A 20,429-nucleotide genomic window follows, 5' to 3' on the forward strand; every position below is an offset into this window, starting at 1 on the left:
GCTCTAGTGCAAGTTTCCAACTCAATCTGTGGGACCCTAGAGGACTGAACCAGAAGTACCTCGGGAAACTATCTACTGAGCTGCTCCTCTTGATCTGTGTAAGAGTTCATGTGTAAAGTTATTTCCACTTCTCAGGAGCAGATCTGAAATTTTCGGGAGAGAGAACGAATGTGACTTGGGTTTTGAGGCTTCCCCTCCAGAAATAAAAGTTTCACTTAAACGTCCGCCAAAGGGAGAAACACGGAAAAGAAATGGCTCCCTCTAGTGGCGAGGAAATATTAACGAAAACATTTTATTTAGCAGACACTGCTCCTAACTCAAGAAGAAAAAGTTCTTTAGTAATTCAGCTTCCCAAGGTGGGAGATGTTGAACAATTTAGCAAAATTTAAATGATCCTGTATTAGGACACATAAATTAAAAGATTTAGTCAAGAAACACATTTTCATTACCTTGAAAGAGAGGAATACGTTTTTATGGGAAATGGACTTTTATGTATACTACTTATATCCAAGATACTGTAGTCTTAGGAAATGCACAGTATGTGTGTGTGTTCTGGGATAATCTCAAAGAAAAAAGTGTGTATGTATTTTAATTTTAAATATATGCTACATGTATTTTCTCATATTAAATACTGTATATGTAAACACACACACGTATATGGAACTAAATAGTCTCTTGTGAATTCTAAATTCATTATTTACCTCTAGAAAGTAAAGCCTAAATGTTAGAATAAACTCAGCAAAAAGTATGAGGAAGGGAAAATTGATTTTTATGAAAATCATGAAAATGATTTACAAGAAAGAAAACATCTGCCACTGTTGATAGATAAAGGGACATACTGGATATGGCAGAATGTGATTCTGCACTTTTTGGTTCAAAGGGAAGTTTGAATTGTTCTTGAAGTTTTTGTTGCATGGATAATTAGATACGAAAGTCAAGGATGAAGTTAGAAGTGCAGTGAACGATTTTAATTCTAGGCAGGAGTTAACAGCCATTCAAAATTTTAGTAAAGCACCAAGGATCAGATGTAAGCAAATGTGAATGTTGTCAATAGTGTCTGCCTTGCCTCGCCCAGGCCTCCATCCTGAACTGCTCCATCCTCTGGAATGGGGTCCCTCAGGCACCTTTGGAACCCTTTGGGCTCAGATTCCCCCTCAGGTTCATCCACTGAACTTTCCTGTTCTTTATTTCCTTTACTCTGGATGACTGCTGGGGCCTTTCACAAATCACCTAGTCCTGGACCATGTGGAATTAATCCCTTGAGAGGTACTACTGAGAATGGACATAGAGATCCCCTCCTCAAATCCTGCCGCCGCTACCACCACGTGTGCTCAGATTGCGATGACCTTCCGTAGCTGTCCCTAAGTTCTGAAATCGCTGCATTGTATCTAGCATGTCCTCCGTGAACTGTGTCTAATTTATGAAATATTCCAAGGGTAGGAATTTCAGGCCAGCACTAAGGAAATGTAAAGGAAAAACAAAAATCTCAGGACCCCCCAAAATTCATTATGCCAACAGGGAGAACTGAGCCTGAGAACTGAGTCACACGAGCTCTGCCATCCTCTCCCCAGCGAGGTACAAGGGTCCTCCTTTAAGAAATAAAAGAACTTAAAAAATGGCTAAACAGGACTTTTCTCTTTGGACTGGGTACGGGAAGGAGAAAGGAAGCCTGCCTGGCAAGATGATCTTGTTATACAGAAAAACCTCAGGGTAACAGCCCCCAGGGAAATGTTTTTATTCAGACCTTTAAGGGTACCAGACTGCAGACCTGTCCCAGATCAAAGGGGCAAGGCCTGGCTGCATGTAACAGAGATTCTCCACAAGTGCAAATCTCTCCCCAGCGCCCCCACATAGACAGCCTTACAGCACATTCCTGTTTGCCTACAGCCGTCTCAAAATATGACAAAGAAACGTATTTTGGGTTAAAATATTTTTTATTTCCTTCAGCCCTAAAAAATATTTAAGTTAGCAGGCAGTGACACAGCTGCCTGGGATGGGCTATGTTTTAGAGCAGGTCTCCCTTGCAAGTTTCCTCCTAAGCCACACCAGGCAAATGGCTCTTCACTTCCCTTACATCATCCCGGCCACATGCGCATCAGGGATTGCCTGGGAGGTAAGACTGGGATGTTCCAGGTCAATCAATGTAGCCAGTTCAAATTTTAGTTGCTTACCGCTTTCAACTATTTGCTCGACAAATAAATAGTTTGCCAGGAAACGAACTGGAATTTAATTTCGTTTTCTATTCCCCTAGATTAAAGAGGAGGTGCTAAAGAGCAAGATAGAAAGAAGAATGAGGAGGAATTTGGAATGGGCTGATTTGTAATCTGAAATCTAGCTAGTCAGGCACTGAATGGTGACTGGCAGGCTAGCCAGGGATGAAAGGCTATAAAATGACATTGAAATTATTAGAGGGACTTGAAGCCTTGCAGTATGTATGTACTCTTTGGCCAGGTGAGAAAGGCAGCCGAGTGCCTTTCATGACACTATGACAGAGGAGAACTTTTTACCAATGAGCTTATTTCAGAACACCTCAACTCCTGCACAAAGCAGCAGGAGTAGTTAAGTATCACTGAGCTGAGAGCCGCTGTCTCGGAGCTAGCCTTCCCTCTGCTATTAACTAGCCAGGAAACCTTTGACAGCACATGAAACTTCTTAGCTTCTGCAAGGGGAATCCAGAGGCATTCTTTAAAAATGGAACCTGAATCCTCCCAGGTTAGAAACGGAAACCAATTTCCACATGGGGAGAAGCGGCTAGATTTTATAGCCTTGACTCCTGATCCCTGGAGGTCACATTACTAATTATTGTCTGGGCAACACATGGTATAGCCACAACTCAAGGATGAAGAGATAATTTCCTCTCAGACTGTATTTCCTCACCTGTAGAATGAGGTGTTTGGGTGATATAAGCATGAGAGTTTCTTTAAGAGCTGACAGTTTATGGATCTGAGGCTCTAAGTTGTCGACGACCTTACCGCGAGAAAATTCTAATGAGATGATTGTCTTAGGACCTTATTGGAGGATGCTGCTGCAGGATAAAAATAAAATTTTGACCTCAAGATGGCCTATGCATTGGGGCCTTCTATTGTGTCATGAGGAAATATTTTTCAGTTCTGACTTTCCATTCTATACTTCATAACATTTATTCTTTTTTTTAGTTTTTTTTTTATGCATTTATTCTTTTTCAGAAGGTCCAAGTCTTTTCTTCAGTTTCCTCATAGCTGACTTCATCTCATGGTTCCCAGGGTGTAGATGTTGCCACCCAACTCGGTTCATTTGCCTGCTGCCCAAAAGGAAGCCAATACACACAGAAGGCAGGGTTTATCATAGAGAAAGGGTTTTTAATTCCACATAGCACTAAACAGGGAGACGGAAGAAATTTCTCAAACCCATGTCTCTGAGAATTTGGGAGACAGGGTTTTTAAAGACAGTTTGGCGTAGGCAATCAAGTCTGCTAATTGGCTGAGTTCTGGGCGGAACCATAGGGTTGTAGAAATTGTCTTCTTTGCTGACCAGGCTCTTGGGTGAGAGTCACAAGACCAGTTGAGTCAGTTCCTTGTATGGGCGGCTGGTATGGGTGGGTCAGTTGTTCCACTGGAATGTGGGACCTGGAAGATATCTCAGAAACTACCCCTAGGTTTTAAAAAGGTGATGTTATCTATGGAGAAAGCTAAGAATCTTTATGACCTCCAGCTGTGTGGCTCCAGAGTGGAAATTATAGAGAAGAAAACAGGAGGACAGTGGCTAATTATTGTCATTATTTTTAGCTAGGCCCTTACCACAGTTCTCCCTTGCATCCTTTATCAATTTGTAAAAGGCAGTTTCATAGATCATGGGATTCAGGAACAGGGATGACAACAGTGAAGGTGATAGAGACAGCTCTGTCCATGGGGAGGGCAGCGAAGGGCCGGGCGTAGACATAGATGCAGGGCACAAAATGCAGGGTCACCACGGTGATGTGGGAGGTGCAGGTGGAGATGGCTTTCCTCCTGCCCTCCCCAGTGTGAGACCTCAGCATCATCCAGATGACCATGTAGGACACAAGCAGGAAGATAAACCACAGCGTAGAGATCAAGCCATTATTGGAAATCATTAAGACCTCAGGAACAAAGGTGTCCATCAGGTGAGTTTGAGGACCTGCGGGACATCACAGTAGAAAGTGTCAAGAACATTAGGTCCACTGAATGGCAGTGGGAGCAACAGGGAAATCTGCACGATGGAGTGGACAAAGCCCCCACCCAGAAGGCCATGATGAAGGCTGTGCATCACCCCCTACTCATCATGGTCACGTAGCTCTGAGGCTTGGAGATGGCCACATAGCGGTCAAACACCATGATGGAGAGAGAAAAAATGTCTGCCCTACCGAGGAGGTGGAAGAACATCTGAGTGACACAGCCTTTGAAGGAGATGCTCTTTCTCCTGGAGGGAAAGTCTACTAGGACCTCTGGGGCAGTGATGGAGGAGAAGCAGATGTCCAAGATGGAGAGATTGCAGAGCAGGAAGTACATGGGGGTGTGAAGGGAGGACTCACAGGTCACAGTGACCTTGATGAAGAGGTTTCCCAACGCAGTTGTGTGTATGCCAAAAATAACAAAAGAAATAACACCACACTTGGCTCTTAGGACTGGGTCAGTCCTTGAAAAAAAATTCACCCTAGTGCAATTTCACTGCTCTGTTGGGTCATGTTTCTTCATGTTCTTCAACCACCTAGGGAGAAAATACTTTTGTTATAGAATGTATATCATTAAAGGCAAAAGGAATATGACTTACATTTTAGGGTTATTTCTCTTTTAGGCCAAGATGTCTATACTTCAGTGAGCTCTCTCCAGGGGATGGTGTTTTTTGGGTTCTCTCAGAGCACACCAAAGAGTGGGCTTCCCATGGTGTAATTAACTGAGGCACATCTATCAGTATATTCATAAAATTTTTATTAAAAATTTCATAGTCACAAAATTTTATATATTCTATATCCCTCTTGAAAGTTTACTAAATTCTCTGAGAAGTAAAAAGACTTGTTTAATTTATCTAACCTGATTTCAGCACAGATCACTCCCCCACTTATCTACGATAAACAGCATTATCGCAGATCTAGTCTTCCATACAACATTATTTGGGAAATTCTGACAAAAATGCACTCTGTTATACTTTTCCTGTAAGATATAATTCTTTGAAATAATTTCAACTGTTATCGAATCTAGTATTGAAAAAGCAGATACACTCCATACAAGGGGATATCATTCAGTGATAAAATGAAGTGAGTAATCAAGCCATGAAAAGACATAGATGAACCTTAAATGCATGTTGCTGAGTGCAAGAAGCCAATCTGAAAAGATATTATGTATACTGTATGATTGCAACTAAATGACATTCTGGAAAAGGCAAAACTATAGAAAGAGTAAAAAGATGAGTGGTTGCCAGGAGCCCGGGGTAAGGAGGTGGGTAGGAATGAAAAGGGGAAGACTTAGGATTTTTAGGGCAGTGGAACTATTCTGCGTGATACTATTAAATATAATTTTGGATACATGACTATGCATTTGTCAAAACCCATAGGAGTGCACAACGCAAAGGGGGAACCCTCATGTAAATTATGGACTTTAGTTAATAATGTATCAATATTGGTTTATCAATTGTTAACTAGTGGAAGATATTGATAATGGGGGAAATGGTGCTGGTGGGGAGAGGGAGTATATGGGAAGTCTCTGTGCTTTCTGTTTAATTTTCCTGTGAACCTAAAGCTGCTCTAAGAAATAAAATCCATTAATTTTTAAAAAACCGTATGTCACAGGATAAAATAATTTAGAGCATAATGTAAAGAAACACTTTTTTTAACTTTAGTTATTAAATTTCATTTCTTATAAATCCTGCTTCAACTCCTTTCCCCCTTCTTCCCACTCTGTTTTAAAGAGAACATTTAAAATAAACACCATTTTGGGTGTTGACAGGTGTCTGGATATTGTGCTTTTGTCAACTGCTTAAAATGAAACTACCCTCTGCAATTTTTAAAAAATTACCTTTTTAAAAATCAGCTTTGTTGAGGTACAACTTACATGCAGGAAACCGCACGTATTTAAGGATACAACGTGATGAATTTTCTCTCTTATATACACACACACACACACACACACACACACGCACCCCCGGGAAACTGTCACCACGGTTGGGATAATGCACAGTTCCATTACCCCCGCCCCTCAAATCTCCTCATGCTCCTGAAAACTGCAGAACTCTTGGCACATAACAACTCCACCTGAGCCTCTGCACCGGACCAAACTCTAGCCTGGCTGCTGGTAGCATAATGAGGCCCTGTCCCTAGAGTGACCCCAGGCCCACATTAAAATGCCTGCCTGTTGAGAAAGCTCAACTCTGCCACGGAGAATTTACTGCTTGTTCTACCCAAACCCTGATAATGGGCCCCTGACCTCCCTTTCTTACAGCATTTACAAAAAAGGGTTTAAAAAAAAGGATTGTGAATATGTATCTCTTAGAGCTCAGAAGCTTCTTTCTCAAGGACCTGAGAGCCACCCCTTTGAAACGTAATGGTCACAAAAGACAGGGCCTCTGCCTCCCAGGCTCTGTGGGCAGGGTTGTTTCCGGACAAATGGCCTCATCGCATTTCCACTGACCAACCGTTTGCGATTTTTCACTTCTCTGACCACTGAACACCCCCACTCCCCCGTTCTTCATTCATTCTCCCTTTAAAATGCCCAAATCACCTCTGCACAAATTGCAGTGGAGGTCAGCCCTTCCCCCTACCGTCAGTAGTGGTGGAATAAAATTTGTTTTCACCACTTCAGCTAATGTCCGACTGTGTGTGTCTTTGATACATCTTTGTACTCCCTCCCTCCGTATTGTGTCCATGCCGAGGCCAACCTCTCGTCCTGCTGCACTGGGCTGTCTGGACTTCACTGTACTTTACCTCTCATTTTCTCATCATAACACAACTTCTACTTAGCTCACTTTCCTCCTAGGCTCTTTCCTTTGAAGCCCAAGCAACACAAAGCTAATTTTCTAGGCTTACTCCCAATTATCTATGAATTCATCAATAACTCAGAGGATGTCATTGCTTTCATACATTTTTAGTTTTTAAAAGGGCCAAGTATTTTCTTCAACGTAAATGAGTCGTGAAAGTGACCAAATCACCAAGTCAACTGACAAATGCCAAAATAGTGCTCTTCCAGGCACAGTACGCATAGCTAAGTGGAGGATGGAGAGCGGGAAGGTAAATGAGAATCCCTGAGTATCATGTGTCTGTTTGGAACAGGCAAGAAGGAAACAGAGAAGCATTGTTTTTGTTTTTGGCAAGAACAAACTGAGGATCCCAAGTGCTTGTTTAGAAATATGCCCACATCAATCCATTCTAATAAAACAGGCTTATTGATTTCACAGTGTCCCCAACCTGAGGGAACCCTCTTGTCCACAAAGCATTTGTTGCCCCATCTCTCTTCACGAGTTGACCTTTCTATGCTCTTCCAGTCACCTTCCCAATATTGAACAAATAATTATTCTGCTCTGCACCACTACAGTATTTAGCTTTAATGTACATCATCCTACACCTATCAGGAGCATCATTAACATTCGAAACACTTCTAAATAATCTTCAATAATATATATATTTTTTTGAGACAGAGCCTCACTGTATTGCCCGGGCTAGAGTGCCGTGGCGTCCTAGCTCACAGCAACCTCAAACTCCTGGGCTCAAGTGATCCTCCTGCCTCAGCCTCCCAAGTAGCTGGGACTACAGGCATGTGCCACCATGCCCGGCCAAATTTTTTCTATATATTTTTAGTTGTCCAATTAATTTCTTTCTATTTTTAGTAGAGACAGGGTCTTGCTCTTGCTCAGGCTGGTTTCGAACTCCTGACCTTGAGCGATCCGCCCGCCTCGGTCTGCCAGAGAGCTAGGATTACAGGCGTGAGCCACCACGCCCGGACTTCAATAATATTTTAATGTTGGCCATACATAGACACATCTGCACAGACTGGTAAGCACATACCAAAAAGCCCTAACTTAACACAACAACCTCATGTAATACACCCCCAACCTTTAATCCCTACCCAAGAAGCAGAGCTACCATTTGATTCCATTCACTGACTTTAGGAGTTGTTAATCGTCAAGGACTATTCCCCTTTAAGGCAGACATGCATCTGAGGGTTGGTTGGGTTGGTATCTTCTCTCCTGCAGGCACCAAGAATCAGCTCCGCGTGGCTCTGCCACACTGCCACGCAGTGCCGCTGCTGGGAGTAATGGTCCCTCAGCCTCAGACCCAATAGTAAAATCACCAAAGGGAGTATTTTTGAATGTGAGTGGTGAAGTTGAATGGCCAGACTTTCCTATGGGGATGAAGCTCTGCTGGGAGTTATTAAGAAGTTAAACATGCATTGAAAGGTGTGTGCAAACACACACATTTTGGTTTTGAAATTCTCCTAAGGTAGGGAAGGAGATGAATCCTTAGAGACTTAGTGCTTAGAGTGCAAATACCTGAAGAGCTCATGGGGGCAAACGAGAATTTGTCTACTTAAGAGGCAGGAACTCGGGGAACATGAATAGCACTCTCAGTATGGTGTGTTTCATCCCGTTCATTTTTTACCCCTAGGCAATGGTTTGCTTGTTGTCCTATTAATGTACATAATCAGAAGCATCATAAAGACTGGGAAACACATTTTGTCTTTGTTTTCCACCAAACTTCTCATATGAAGTGGGAATATATGCAGACAAAGGATATTTTGGTACCATTCATTCACTAAATAATTGTTAAGTATTAATTGAGCACCTATCATGTTCCATGCCTGATGGTTCCAGAGGTCCTAAAAACAAAGAATTCCACTTTTCCCCTCAAGAATCTCTTGTTCTCAGCTCACCCACCGGTGTAATTTTTGAAACCTTGTCTCTCACCATAGAGCTATGGCGAATCTCACTTGGATATATTGCATAGCTCCAACTTAAAATGTCTAACATTGATCTGATCATTATTATCAAGAACTAAACACTCCACTTTCTGTAGTTGGCACTATCATTCTCCTTGTTAGAAGGAATCAGTGTCTCTGAGTTACCTCTGACGCTCCCCGACGCTCCCCTCTCTTTTTGTAACCCTTTCTGAAAAAATTACTTTGACATTTCTTTCATAATTTACCATGATTTTTCATAATTTACTTCTAGAACTTATCAGTCCCTGCTGTGGTATTCATACCCTTGTGTAATCCCCTCCACCTGTGTATGGACTGGACCTAGTGACTTGCTTCTAACGAATAGGACACAGCAAAAGTGGTGGGATGTCACTTCACGATTAGGCTATAGAAGACCATGATTGCTATCTTGCTGAGACACTCTCTTTTGCCTTCTTGCTTGCTTGCTCTGATGAAGTATGCTGCCGTGTTAGAGAGACCCATATGGCAGGGAACTGAAGACAGCCCCCAGCCAATAGCCATGAAGGCACTGAAGTCCCCGGTCCAACAGCTCATGATTCTGGTCAAGAATCACATGTGTGAGCTGGAAATGGATCCTTCCCCAGATGAACCTCGAGATGAGACTGCAGCTCCGAGCCGACACCTTGCTGCAGATGTCTCAGCTAAGCTGTGTCACATTCATGACCCACAGAGACATGACATAAAAAATATGTATTGTTTTAAGCCACTAAGTTTGGGGGTAATATGCAGCAGTAGATTACTAATACAGTCCTGAACTAATAGTCTGTTTTATTGAATAATAACTACGTTGACAAAATTTGCTTTTAGACTTGAAAGACAAGCAATGCAACAACAACAACAAGAATAGCAACAATAACAAGAACAAGAACAGCAAAACTCTATAGATCCCTCCAGGGTAGCGCTTTGTGACTAGAATTTCATGGATGCTTAAATATAGTTCCTGTGGTGCTAACTATAGTAGGATCTCAGAAATTAATCTAAAGCAATCTGAATCTTCTTTGACTTTCTCAAAGGTGAGAAAGTCCAGAGGTGAGAAGTCCAGAAATGCAGGATCACTCCTAAACCAGCCAGTTTGTGTATACAGATGCATTTATTTGCTTTATGAAAAATATTGTAAAAATTTAAAATCAACATTTCTTATAGAAAAAAGCATCAAGGATGGTAGGACTAAGTATATGTGATCTGTGTAGATTAAGCAGAAGCAGTCTATGTAATATTACAGTTCCTTAAGAAGATGTCTCTACCTGAAGAAAAATATGGGTTAATCCACATAATTATTTGATTTTATATTAAAAGAGAAGAAAATTTAATGATAGTCTCCTGATTTCAGTGGCTTTTCCCACTGCGTTTGATCAGGCTGTTTTGCATGTGGACACAGTCCAGTGCAGCTACAAGGGCAGCATTTTCTGGGTCGCTATCATTTGTGGGGTCCTACATTTGGGAACATGAACTGTGACTGAGCAGATTCTTGGTCACTTAAAATTGTGCCCAGTCACAAAGCTTTGCTTGAGGTAAAGCCAACAGAGAAGGTAGAAAAAAGGCATTATTGGAAAAAAATATTGGAAGTGTAGGAACCATGATATCAGACCAAAGATGGAGCCAGCCAGGCAGTAAATGGTGATTCAGTATCTGCTTAAAGATAAATTTATGTCTTTGTTAGAATTTTAATGCCTGGGGAAGTGTGTCTAACCTTGGAAAACAATTCAGAAAATTTTGAGTGGTGAGAATAGAACAGAGCACAAGAAAGTTTAATCAACAAAGAAGAAAAACACTCATTTCTAAAGGAGCTTGTAAAACTTTTTATAAAACTTTTGTTTATGACAAGCCTATGGAAAGCGTGGGAGAAAGTGAGCGTTGCCTTCTCTGAGGACTGTCTTCTTGGCTGGCCTTCTCTGGGCACTCTTCTCCAGTGTTCCATCTCTGGAACCTGAGACCTGACCTTCTAGTCCACTGTCATTGGAATCTCCACATTTACCTTGATCACCTTCCCCTTCCTTTAAACTAGGTTCTCTTCCCCATATCTCCTTCATTTCAGCTTGGTTCTTTGTGTGTCCCAAGGGTCCAGTAGTCTTTCTAGCAAACATTTTTAGGTATTAAGAGGATCCTTTTAGAGACAATGTCTTTATCCTTGTCGTCTAACCCAACTGTGATTTCTTAGCAGTGAGTCATGCATGTGGAAGAGATCACAAGAGTTCACCATTTCTCATGTTCTCTTCTTTCTGCAAACCGAGCTTGATCACATTCTGCAGGCTCCCTCCCAGTTAGGCGAGGCTATGTGATTAAGGGACGGCCAACGAATGTGGTCCACACTGCCTCCAGGACTGGCCCATAAAGACACACTTCCCTCCCTATAATTCTTAATCCTCTCTACCTTTCTCCATCTGCTGGATGCATAGACAGGATTCTGAGGATCTAGAGAAGGATGGAGCCCAAGACCAAGAAGCCCACATCTCTAAAAGACAATGTGGCACAGCGCCCTTTTTCTGCAAACCAGCATTGTCCGTGACCTGAGCAGAAAACAAACTTTTGTTATGGTTAACTACTTGGGCTTTGGATGCATTTGTTACAATAGTTGGCCTACTCTGATTAACACATGCGTGCCAGCTTCTGTGGCTTGAGCTTTGCCACAATGAGAAATATGGTAGAGTGAATTCAATAAATCTCAGCAAAACATCAGCTGAATTGTCAGATAAACCTCTTGGTGCCATCCCTTTCACTACAGAGACTAGCAGATTCTCAGATTACTGGATTAAACTGTCGTGCTTTTTAGTACCCTTTCTTTACCTTTTAAAGGATTGAGTGAAGAGCGTAAAGAGGTGGTAAGATCCTTATGTGCAGAAAGAATGGGAAATTTGGGCTTGGCTGGTCTGTAAATGGGATAATCATGCCTTTGCTCAAGCTTTTCATGAAGTCAGGTGAGCTGTCCGCAGCCTCCACCCGTCAGTGATATTTCCTTATTAATACTCCTGCTAACACCATTACCTCCTTTTCCCAGAAAGAAATCATGGCCTTGAAGTAATCCAGGGATCCTCTCTCCCCAGTAGAAATCATGGATTTGCGTTGCTCAGGGGGCCATCAATGGAGCTCTTCTTTGCCAACTTGTCAACTACCAGCCTTCACCCCATGAATGTACTACTTAATGGCCACACTGAGTTCACTGTTGCACAAACGTGGCACACTCTTGCACCATTCTCTTCCTCTGCACATGCTCTTTTGCTTTTTTTTTTGCTTAGCTTGTTCTTCTTTGCCTTTTTCCCCTTGAAAAGGTCTGTACTACACACTGTCAAATACCTTTGGATGCTCTCAAGTAAAGTGCCTACAATGTTTCCCCAGCATTTTGTTTATATCTTTATTAAAATGTTTTGGCGTTTGCCTCTATGGTGGTGACTGTATTTAATCGTTTTGCAGCAATCTGAATCCTAGCACCGTCAGGCACATAGGATATGTTCTGTAAATATCTGTGGAACAAATAATTGAAAGTGAGTAGTGGAAGACATTAATGGGTCTCACCTTAAAGCAGTATCACCTCCCTGGTCCGCAGCACATACCATAGGACCAACCTCTTTCAGGACTCCATAGTAGCCATAGATACCCCTATGTTTTGGGCATTAAGGTGATCTCTTCCTATTTCAATAAAGTTAAATTTAATCTCGATTTTTACATTTTGGTACTATCTTCTCCTCATTAAATTTAAATCTTTTCTGAATGTCCTAGTTGTTTCTTTAGCTTCCTCATAGCTGACTTCATTTCCTGATTCCTCAGGGTGTAGATCATAGGATTGAGCAGAGGGGAGATGACAGTGAAGGTGACAGAGATGGCAGTATCTGTCGGGAGGGCAGTGAAGGGCCGGGCGTAGACATAGACGCAGGGCACGAAATGCAGGGTCACCACAGTGATGTGGGAGGTGCAGGTGGAGATGGCTTTCCTCCTGCCCTCCCCACTGTGAGACCTTAGCATCGTCAAGATGACTGTGTAGGATATGAGGAGAAAGACGAATATAAACCAACTGACTAATCCATTATTGGAAATCATTAGAAGCTCCAGGGTGAAGGTGTCCATGCAGGCGAGTTTGAGGACCTGAGGGACATCACAGTAGAAAGTATCAAGAACATTGGGTCCACAGAAGGGGAGTGGGAGCAACAGGGAAATCTGCACGATGGAGTGGACAAAGCCCCCGACCCAGGAGGCCGTGATGAGAGCTGTACATCGCCCCCTACTCATGATGGTCACGTAGCGCAGAGGCTTGGATATGGCCACATAGCGGTCAAAGGCCATGACAGAGAGAGAAAAAACATCTGCTCCCCCTAGAAGGTGGAAGAAGAACATCTGAGTGACACAGCCATTGAAGGAGATGCTCTTTCTCTCTGAGAGAAGATCGGTCAGGACCTTAGGAGCTGTGATGGAGGAGAAGCAGATGTCCAAGACGGAGAGATTGCGGAGCAGAAAGTACATGGGGGTGTGAAGTTGAGAGTCACAGGTAACTGTAACCATGATGAGGAGGTTTCCTATCAGAGTTGTCATGTACACCAAAAACAGGAAAATAAATAAGACCCAGCTCAGCTCTTGGGACTGAGTAATTCCCAGAAAGATAAATTCTTTCACTCTGGTGTAATTTCCCTGATCCATTCAATCACAGATCCAGAGATCCTTTTTCCAAGTACACTGCGGGAAGCAATACGAGTGGTGGTAAAGAATGTGTTGTCTTTACACTTAAGTTTTGGTTTAGGGTTAAGAGGAAGTTCTTTTTCTCTCCATGCACTGTGACTGCTATTCAGTATGCTGCTGTTAGGTGAAAGATTATCCAGGTTTTTGATTCAGTCATCCAAGCAGACAGGCTGAAACAGAGGTTACAGGTCTGTGAACCTAAATCAATTGTATTTTTACTATGAAATATGACATCTGAAGTAATGAATAATAAGGACAAATTCTATCTTAAGAATCTCTGTTCATAAAAGTAATCATGACGAGAATTCAAAGGTAACCTGCAAATAGAAGAAGATATTAACAATACGTTTCTCTGAGAAAAGACTCATGTCCAGAGTAGATAAAGAACGTCTGCAATCAGTAAAAAACCCTAGATGACCCAACTGAAAGATGGCAAAAGATGGGAACCAATACTTCACAAAGAAGTATTCAATTTTATTAGTTATCAGGGAAATGCAAATCAAAATTACAGTAATAAACCATGATATACATACCAGAATGGCTAAACTGAAAAAGATGAAAAATGCCAAGTGGTGGTGAAGAATGAGGAACAATTGGAATGCTGCTGGTGGGTGTGTAAAATTGGTATAACCACTTTGCTGTTTGACTATTTCTGCTAAAACTATGTCTCTCTCTCTATAGGATATCTATATATCTATATTATATATAGATATATATTTCTTAAGGATCTTCATCTATACCTATGTATCTCCTAGGATATCTATTTCTATTCCTGGGAAATATGTACATATGTCCACCAAAAGACATGTCCCTAGAATATTCATAGCAGCACTATTTGCAATTTTCTCAAACTGGAAATGACACAAAAATTTATCAACAGCAGAATAGAGAAAAATTGTGTTAAACTCACACAATGCTATACAGCAATGAGAATGATTTACATAATATGTAACAATATAAGTGATTCTCACAAACATAACATTGTGCTAAATAATTCAGGTACCACAGAGTACACACTCTCTTATTTTATTCATATATACAAAATTGAACGGAGCCTGAGAAAGACTTCTGGGGCGCTGATAATGTTCTGTTTCTTAATCTGGGTGCTTGTTACAAAGGTATATTCTGCTTGTGTAAAAATTCACTGAGCTGTACACCTATGTGCATTTTTCTACATGTAAGCATATTATATACCTCAGTATATAAAAAGTTATAAATCATAAACATATAGTAATTCCTTTATAACATTTTAACTTCATGTCTAAAGAATAAATTTTATTTAAAGCAAAATTTAATGAACCACTCACTTTCATAACAGTTACTTTTATGTTATGTAGTTATAGTCTTCATCAGCTACAATCTGAAAGTAACCTTTTTATTTTCCACTCACTTATGGACTTTAGGTCTTCCCAAACTCGTGTAGTATAGGTGACCCTATTGTCCACATATAGTTATTTCTCTGATTCTGGTTTTAATTTCTCTTTCTTTCCCCCTCATTTTGCTCTTCTATTCTGGGGCGGGGGTATCCTTAAAAGACCACACTTTCCTTTCACTCACACAGAAAAATGATAAGAGCCACCTTTCCCACTTCATTAGCATTAGTTCAGATTCATCTCAATCTCCCCCTTGTTGGTGTTTATGTCAACAGCAAGAATAAATGTTCAGAATAAGGATCACAGATTTCAGGGCTCCAGAATCCTCAAAGTAAGAACTCCCCACACTGTACTTACCATGGCTGGAAAGTAGAGGAATCACCCAAAAAGCGATCTTGAGTTAACCTGTAACACAGAGACAGATTTGAATCAATGACAGCAGCCCACTCTAGAATCTTTCTTTTGGGTGTTGATAACCATCGATAAGTCGATGGTTTTCAAATCTTCTGCTCGGGAAACCCCTGTGACAAGCCTGAGGGTTTCCTGCATCACTCATCCTCACCTCTCTCCTCTTCCTTTCTCCCGTTCTTTCTTACTTTTTCCATTTTCTCTCCTTCTTTTTTATTTCCTTCTCCTATATACGATTTCCATGACACTGAGATGGGCTTTTTGAAGGAAAGGTGACTCACATATAGGTTCTTTCCTTAAAAACTTTACAGTTAGGGCAGTAAGAGCGATGCAGCTAATGGAACAGGCAGAGAAGAAGGTGATGCTGGACACAACCATGACAATTTTATGAAAAATCAGTTCCATTTGGGGGTATAATATTTGCAAACCCCATGCTATCCGGGAGCGCTGCTGAGCACTATCATGTCCCACGCTTGCATTATGGACACGCGTGTGTGGATCATCTGGAACATTTGCCCTGTTTGGATTTTACCACTTCCTAGCTGGCGTGACCGTGGGCAGGTTACTCAAAAATAGTACCGAACTCATGAGAAATATTTGTGAGGTACACAGTGCATGGCTCAGAGTCAGTTCTCAACATGCACTGTAATAATTTTTCTACAACATGATAATAATAATAATACCTTCCTCATACACAGGGTGCTTGTAAGTAGTAAGTGAGATTTTATGTCTGTTTTGGAAACTACAGGCAGCTGAGGAATCTGATTTGACCAGCTGCTGTCCCAATCCCACCAGCCCCAGGGAAGTGCTTCTTTCTCTACACACAGGGAAGGTCCTTCCGCAGGGGCTTGTCTCAGTGTGGCTCATCTTGCTATAGACCTTGTGGTTCAAAGCCCTCATCCCAGCATTTTAGGGTAAGTGGAACATGCCGTCACCTCTTCTCTGGGGATAGTTTTCTTTTTTGCTTAGGGACTTGAGCTAAGGCTTATGTTCAGAAAATCTGAGTATTTGTGTATACACCTGTGTATAAACATAACTTAAATTTAATTTTATATGCAGTTATAAATATAGGTATTTATATCATAAACCTTTACAGAAAGAAAACATAATCCTCAATACGAAATCCACTCATCTGAATATCAGGTCCCAGGAGTTCCATGCAATTTTCAAGGTCTCAGCATTATTTTGTAGAACTATGGGCAGAATAATGAAGCTGTACTTTGCTATTTTTTTGCTTGCTTTTAGAGAATATTTATGGAGTGATTCTTATGTACTTTACCAGCTGATTCACTTTCTCTCTTTCTGAACCTATGATATCCATGTGAAATAGGTATTATTATCCTGATTTTACAGATGAGGAAACTGAGGCACAGAAAGATTAAATAACTTGCTCGAGGGTCTTGTAGCTTGTAGCACCTTGTCTCAGACCAAGATTTGTCTTGTTTCAAAGACTCATTTTCTTGACTACTACTACTTCCTCCTGTTATTAATCAGTCTTTCCCAGAAAATGCTGCAAAGCAAAGAGTTCAGAAAAATCCTTTGCAAATAAAATGAAAATAGTATGTGCTGTGAAAAGATGGGGATATTAGATGTCTGCACACAGCAAGTGAGAGCTATGGCTGGGAGTGACTGAGCATGAGAGGATGTCAGAAGTGTCTGAAAAAAAGCAGAGTTTGGAAGAATCAGATTTCGCAGTCTTTAGCAGCGCCTTCACAAAAAACCCGCATCAACCACGTAGTCTCCAATGGCAAGGGGCAGCAGTAAGTTCTGAGTAACATTACCTGAAACATGAACTCCTCTTGAAAATAATGGACCTGGTGGGTTCCTGGGGAAGGTGTCTTTTTACAGAGTGGGAAGGACACTTTGAAAATATAGGACTGTGATATACACATAACAGAATTCAACTCGTACCCCCTAAAACTACTAAAATAAGAAAAAAGAGTAGGATTGCTCACATTGCATTGAAACACACACACACACAATTGAGGGGTGGGAGCTGGGAAATGAATAAAGAAATACAATTTTATGTGTCTTTACAACATCAGAATAAGGTTCATCAGGCTTTCTTAGAAATCACCTCCAAGGGATCCATCCTTTGGAAACAAGCTTATCAATATGTTGGACACAGCCTGCAAACAAAAGGTTCTTCCATACCCCAGCATCCACTGAGCAGATGCTGCCTCCTTCTCTACATCAACCCAGCTTTCTAGGATGTGCCTCATGTGATGGTTTTCTCTTTCCCAATTTTGAAAATCCCTTACTCTTGAGTGAATCCTTATAAGTTTTAGAAGCATTATTCATACCCAGTGGCACATGAGGGCACAGACAATCTGGTCATTGAAACACCTTACTCAAAGCCTCCAAACCTCCCAGCCAAGAAGCAAAGCTGGACAGATCGCACATGCTGAACTCAGGAATCACTGTCCTAAAGTGCTGTTTTTCCAAGGCTGTCACGCTCGTGAGTGCTGGGGACGTCAGCACCTTCTCAGCCACCCTCAACACACTTTGAATCTCAACATCCTGCCTAGTACAATGCAGCCACATCCCTTGAAGCCAACTGATCTTCTTCCTATGTTTTGCAAGCCACCTTTTCCCTAATCGTAAGAAACTACCACTTTCCTTTGCTTCGTGAACAATTTTGGCTCCTAAAGGAATATTCTACACATTTGTAGAATTTCTGAAAATTCAACACTGATAGCTGTTTGGTTTCAGAAGTTCACACACACTAACACTAACTGCTGGTTTAATCTCCAAGTGGAGATTGATCCACTTATGCTGCGCCAACTGCATCTTAGAAGAAGTAGGTACCAGGGAAATTCTAGGTTTAATGTCAAGCCTACCTCAAGGCTAGTGATTTTGTTATCTTCTTTCTTCAGATGGGAAAAGACAACCTCAGGGAATCACATTGTTCTGACTCTTCTATTCTGCCTTACAGTGCCTTGGCCACCTGTACTAGTCCCTCAGCCACAAGCTCAATGCAGGAATTAGCAGAGGGAATATTGTTAGGTAGGAATGTGGAAGCTGGGTGGCCAATGCAATAAAGTTCCTGTGGGAGTCATTAAAAATGTCACCAAATATTCTCTGTCTCTCTCTCTCATTTCCTCTCTGCCCCATCTCACACATACATGCAGAGGCACCAGTGCTCATCATTCAGGACATATCGTTTCCTTGAGAGGAAGCACACGAGAGAGTGCATTTCCCCCTTTGGCTCAGGAAGAAAGTGTTGTGTTAAACCACACCTATGACCAAAGTCACTTGGCCTGCAATCAGCCAGGAAATGAAACAAATAAAAGTCGGCAATGGAAAAATCAAAGCTCTGTGGCTGCTGTCAGAGCAGCTCTCAGCAAGGGGACTGTGAAGACTCATATGTGCAATTTCTGTTTAAAGCAACATGTACGTGGCCCCTATGTGATTATTTAAATCTACATCTCTGGGATCCATAGCTCACTCAGAATCTAGGGACAGCTCTTGATATTCATCAACTTAATGACTTCATAATTATTTTGTTATTTTTTTCATGGGTACTCAGAGATGTTTATCATTAAAACATATGATTGAAGGAGTACATATATGAATGGGTAGTTTGAAATCCATGTGTGTGCCCAGAGTCAGTTGACTTTTCTACGGTTCTTAGCAGCAGAGCTTAATAAGTGATCAAAAGGTACATCATTTCACAATGTGTACATACATTAAAACATCACATTGTACGGTACACTGTAAATATATGCAATTTTTATTTGTCAATTATATCTCAGTAAAGCTGGCAAAAAACTGATTTAAATAGGAAGAATGCAGTCCAACTCATGATTTTATGTCACCCAGATATATGTTTGTGTGATCAGATGCAATCGTGTTTCCCTCCTTGAGTTACTGAACCAGGTAATGTTGTGTGACACGGTTTCAGGCAGCCATCAGGGACAACGGTGTGGCAGGGCTTCCCTGGTTCTTGCCCCCTTGGGATTATCCTTCTGAGATACAATGATTCAGACCCCATAGATCTTTGGTGCCATCTGAGTCTGATACAGAGATAAAAACCTGGTTTCAGTGAGTTACGAGAGATTGGAAGGAAAGGAAAGGGCACACTTGCATGAAATGGGCTATTAAGTGGTTTGTGGTATATATTTTTTATAGGCAATTTCATAAAGAAAAGCCCAGGGACTCTTCAGAGCGATTTGGGCAAAGGTAGCAGGACCTTATGAATAATCACTTGACAAGTTTGAATCATTCTCAGAATTTGTACCCTTGGGGAAGTAAGTTAGTATTGTGAAAGGCTAGAATTGGTTGATCAGGTGACAGGAAATGGCAAACATTTGCACCAGTTAGTTAATGAATGCTTACGGGGCCAGGCCAGATCCAATGAGGGACATAAGTGAAGTTTGTCTTCAATGCTCACTGTCCTTTGGCTAACTCCCCTTGGGCTCTCTGTTGTAACCCACGGGACCTGTCTTCTTAGTGTGATCTCTTACAGATACTCTCAAAGCCAGTGTTTATCTTTAACCTGCTATCTTCTTTTGATATGAAACTCTCCTGTGCTGTATCTCTCATCAGCTTTAGGGTGACTCTTTAAGCTTTATAAATAACAAGCAAACCTATTGTCATATTCTAATGACAAAGCCAGATATTTTAGGATGATAGACATTTTGAATTCAACATACATTTCCATGTTTTCTATTTCACCAGTTTTTTCCTAATAACTAGGAGTATGAACCATGAAGGGAAGAGAATAACAGGCAATGGGGAACAGAATGCATATTAGGCAGAGCAATAAAGATGATATTAATAATGGCATTTGTCTTTCACAGAACACTTGTTATCTGCCAGATATCATATGTTTCACATATACCATCTCATTTGGACCTCCACAATAGGTCCATGACATGGATATTATAATAAGTACTTTTGTATAGGTGAATATGACCTTTGGAGAGATGAGATAACTTGCTCAAGCTGTGTGTGGCAGAGATAAGATCTGGATGTAGGTCTGTATGACTGAAGTTGGAGCTTTTATCTACCATGCTTAATGGCTTTCCCACACAATAACACTAGCCTATACTGTCTTTAC

The 20,429-nt window shown here is 41.3% G+C and overlaps 1 protein-coding gene and 1 pseudogene across 1 annotated transcript; both read right to left on the bottom strand.

Moving 5' to 3' along the window:
• Positions 1-3,171: 3,171 nt before the first annotated feature.
• Positions 3,172-10,951, bottom strand: LOC105809947 (annotated as a pseudogene).
• A 1,660-nt stretch (positions 10,952-12,611) lies between these two features.
• Positions 12,612-13,547, bottom strand: LOC105810023 (olfactory receptor 4D9). The gene has a single exon (XM_012643932.1). It carries the CDS (start codon positions 13,545-13,547, stop codon positions 12,612-12,614), a length of 936 nt encoding a protein of 311 aa, XP_012499386.1.
• Positions 13,548-20,429: the final 6,882 nt, after the last annotated feature.

Source organism: Propithecus coquereli, unplaced genomic scaffold (genome assembly GCF_000956105.1).
Source record: "Propithecus coquereli isolate 6110/MARCELLA unplaced genomic scaffold, Pcoq_1.0 Scaffold202, whole genome shotgun sequence".
NCBI classification, from domain to species: Eukaryota; Metazoa; Chordata; class Mammalia; order Primates; family Indriidae; genus Propithecus; species Propithecus coquereli.

Coding starts and splice junctions, on each gene's coding strand:
- LOC105810023 (XM_012643932.1), bottom strand. CDS start 13,547: ATGGATCAGGGAAATTACACCAGAGTGAAAGAATTTATCTTTCTGGGA.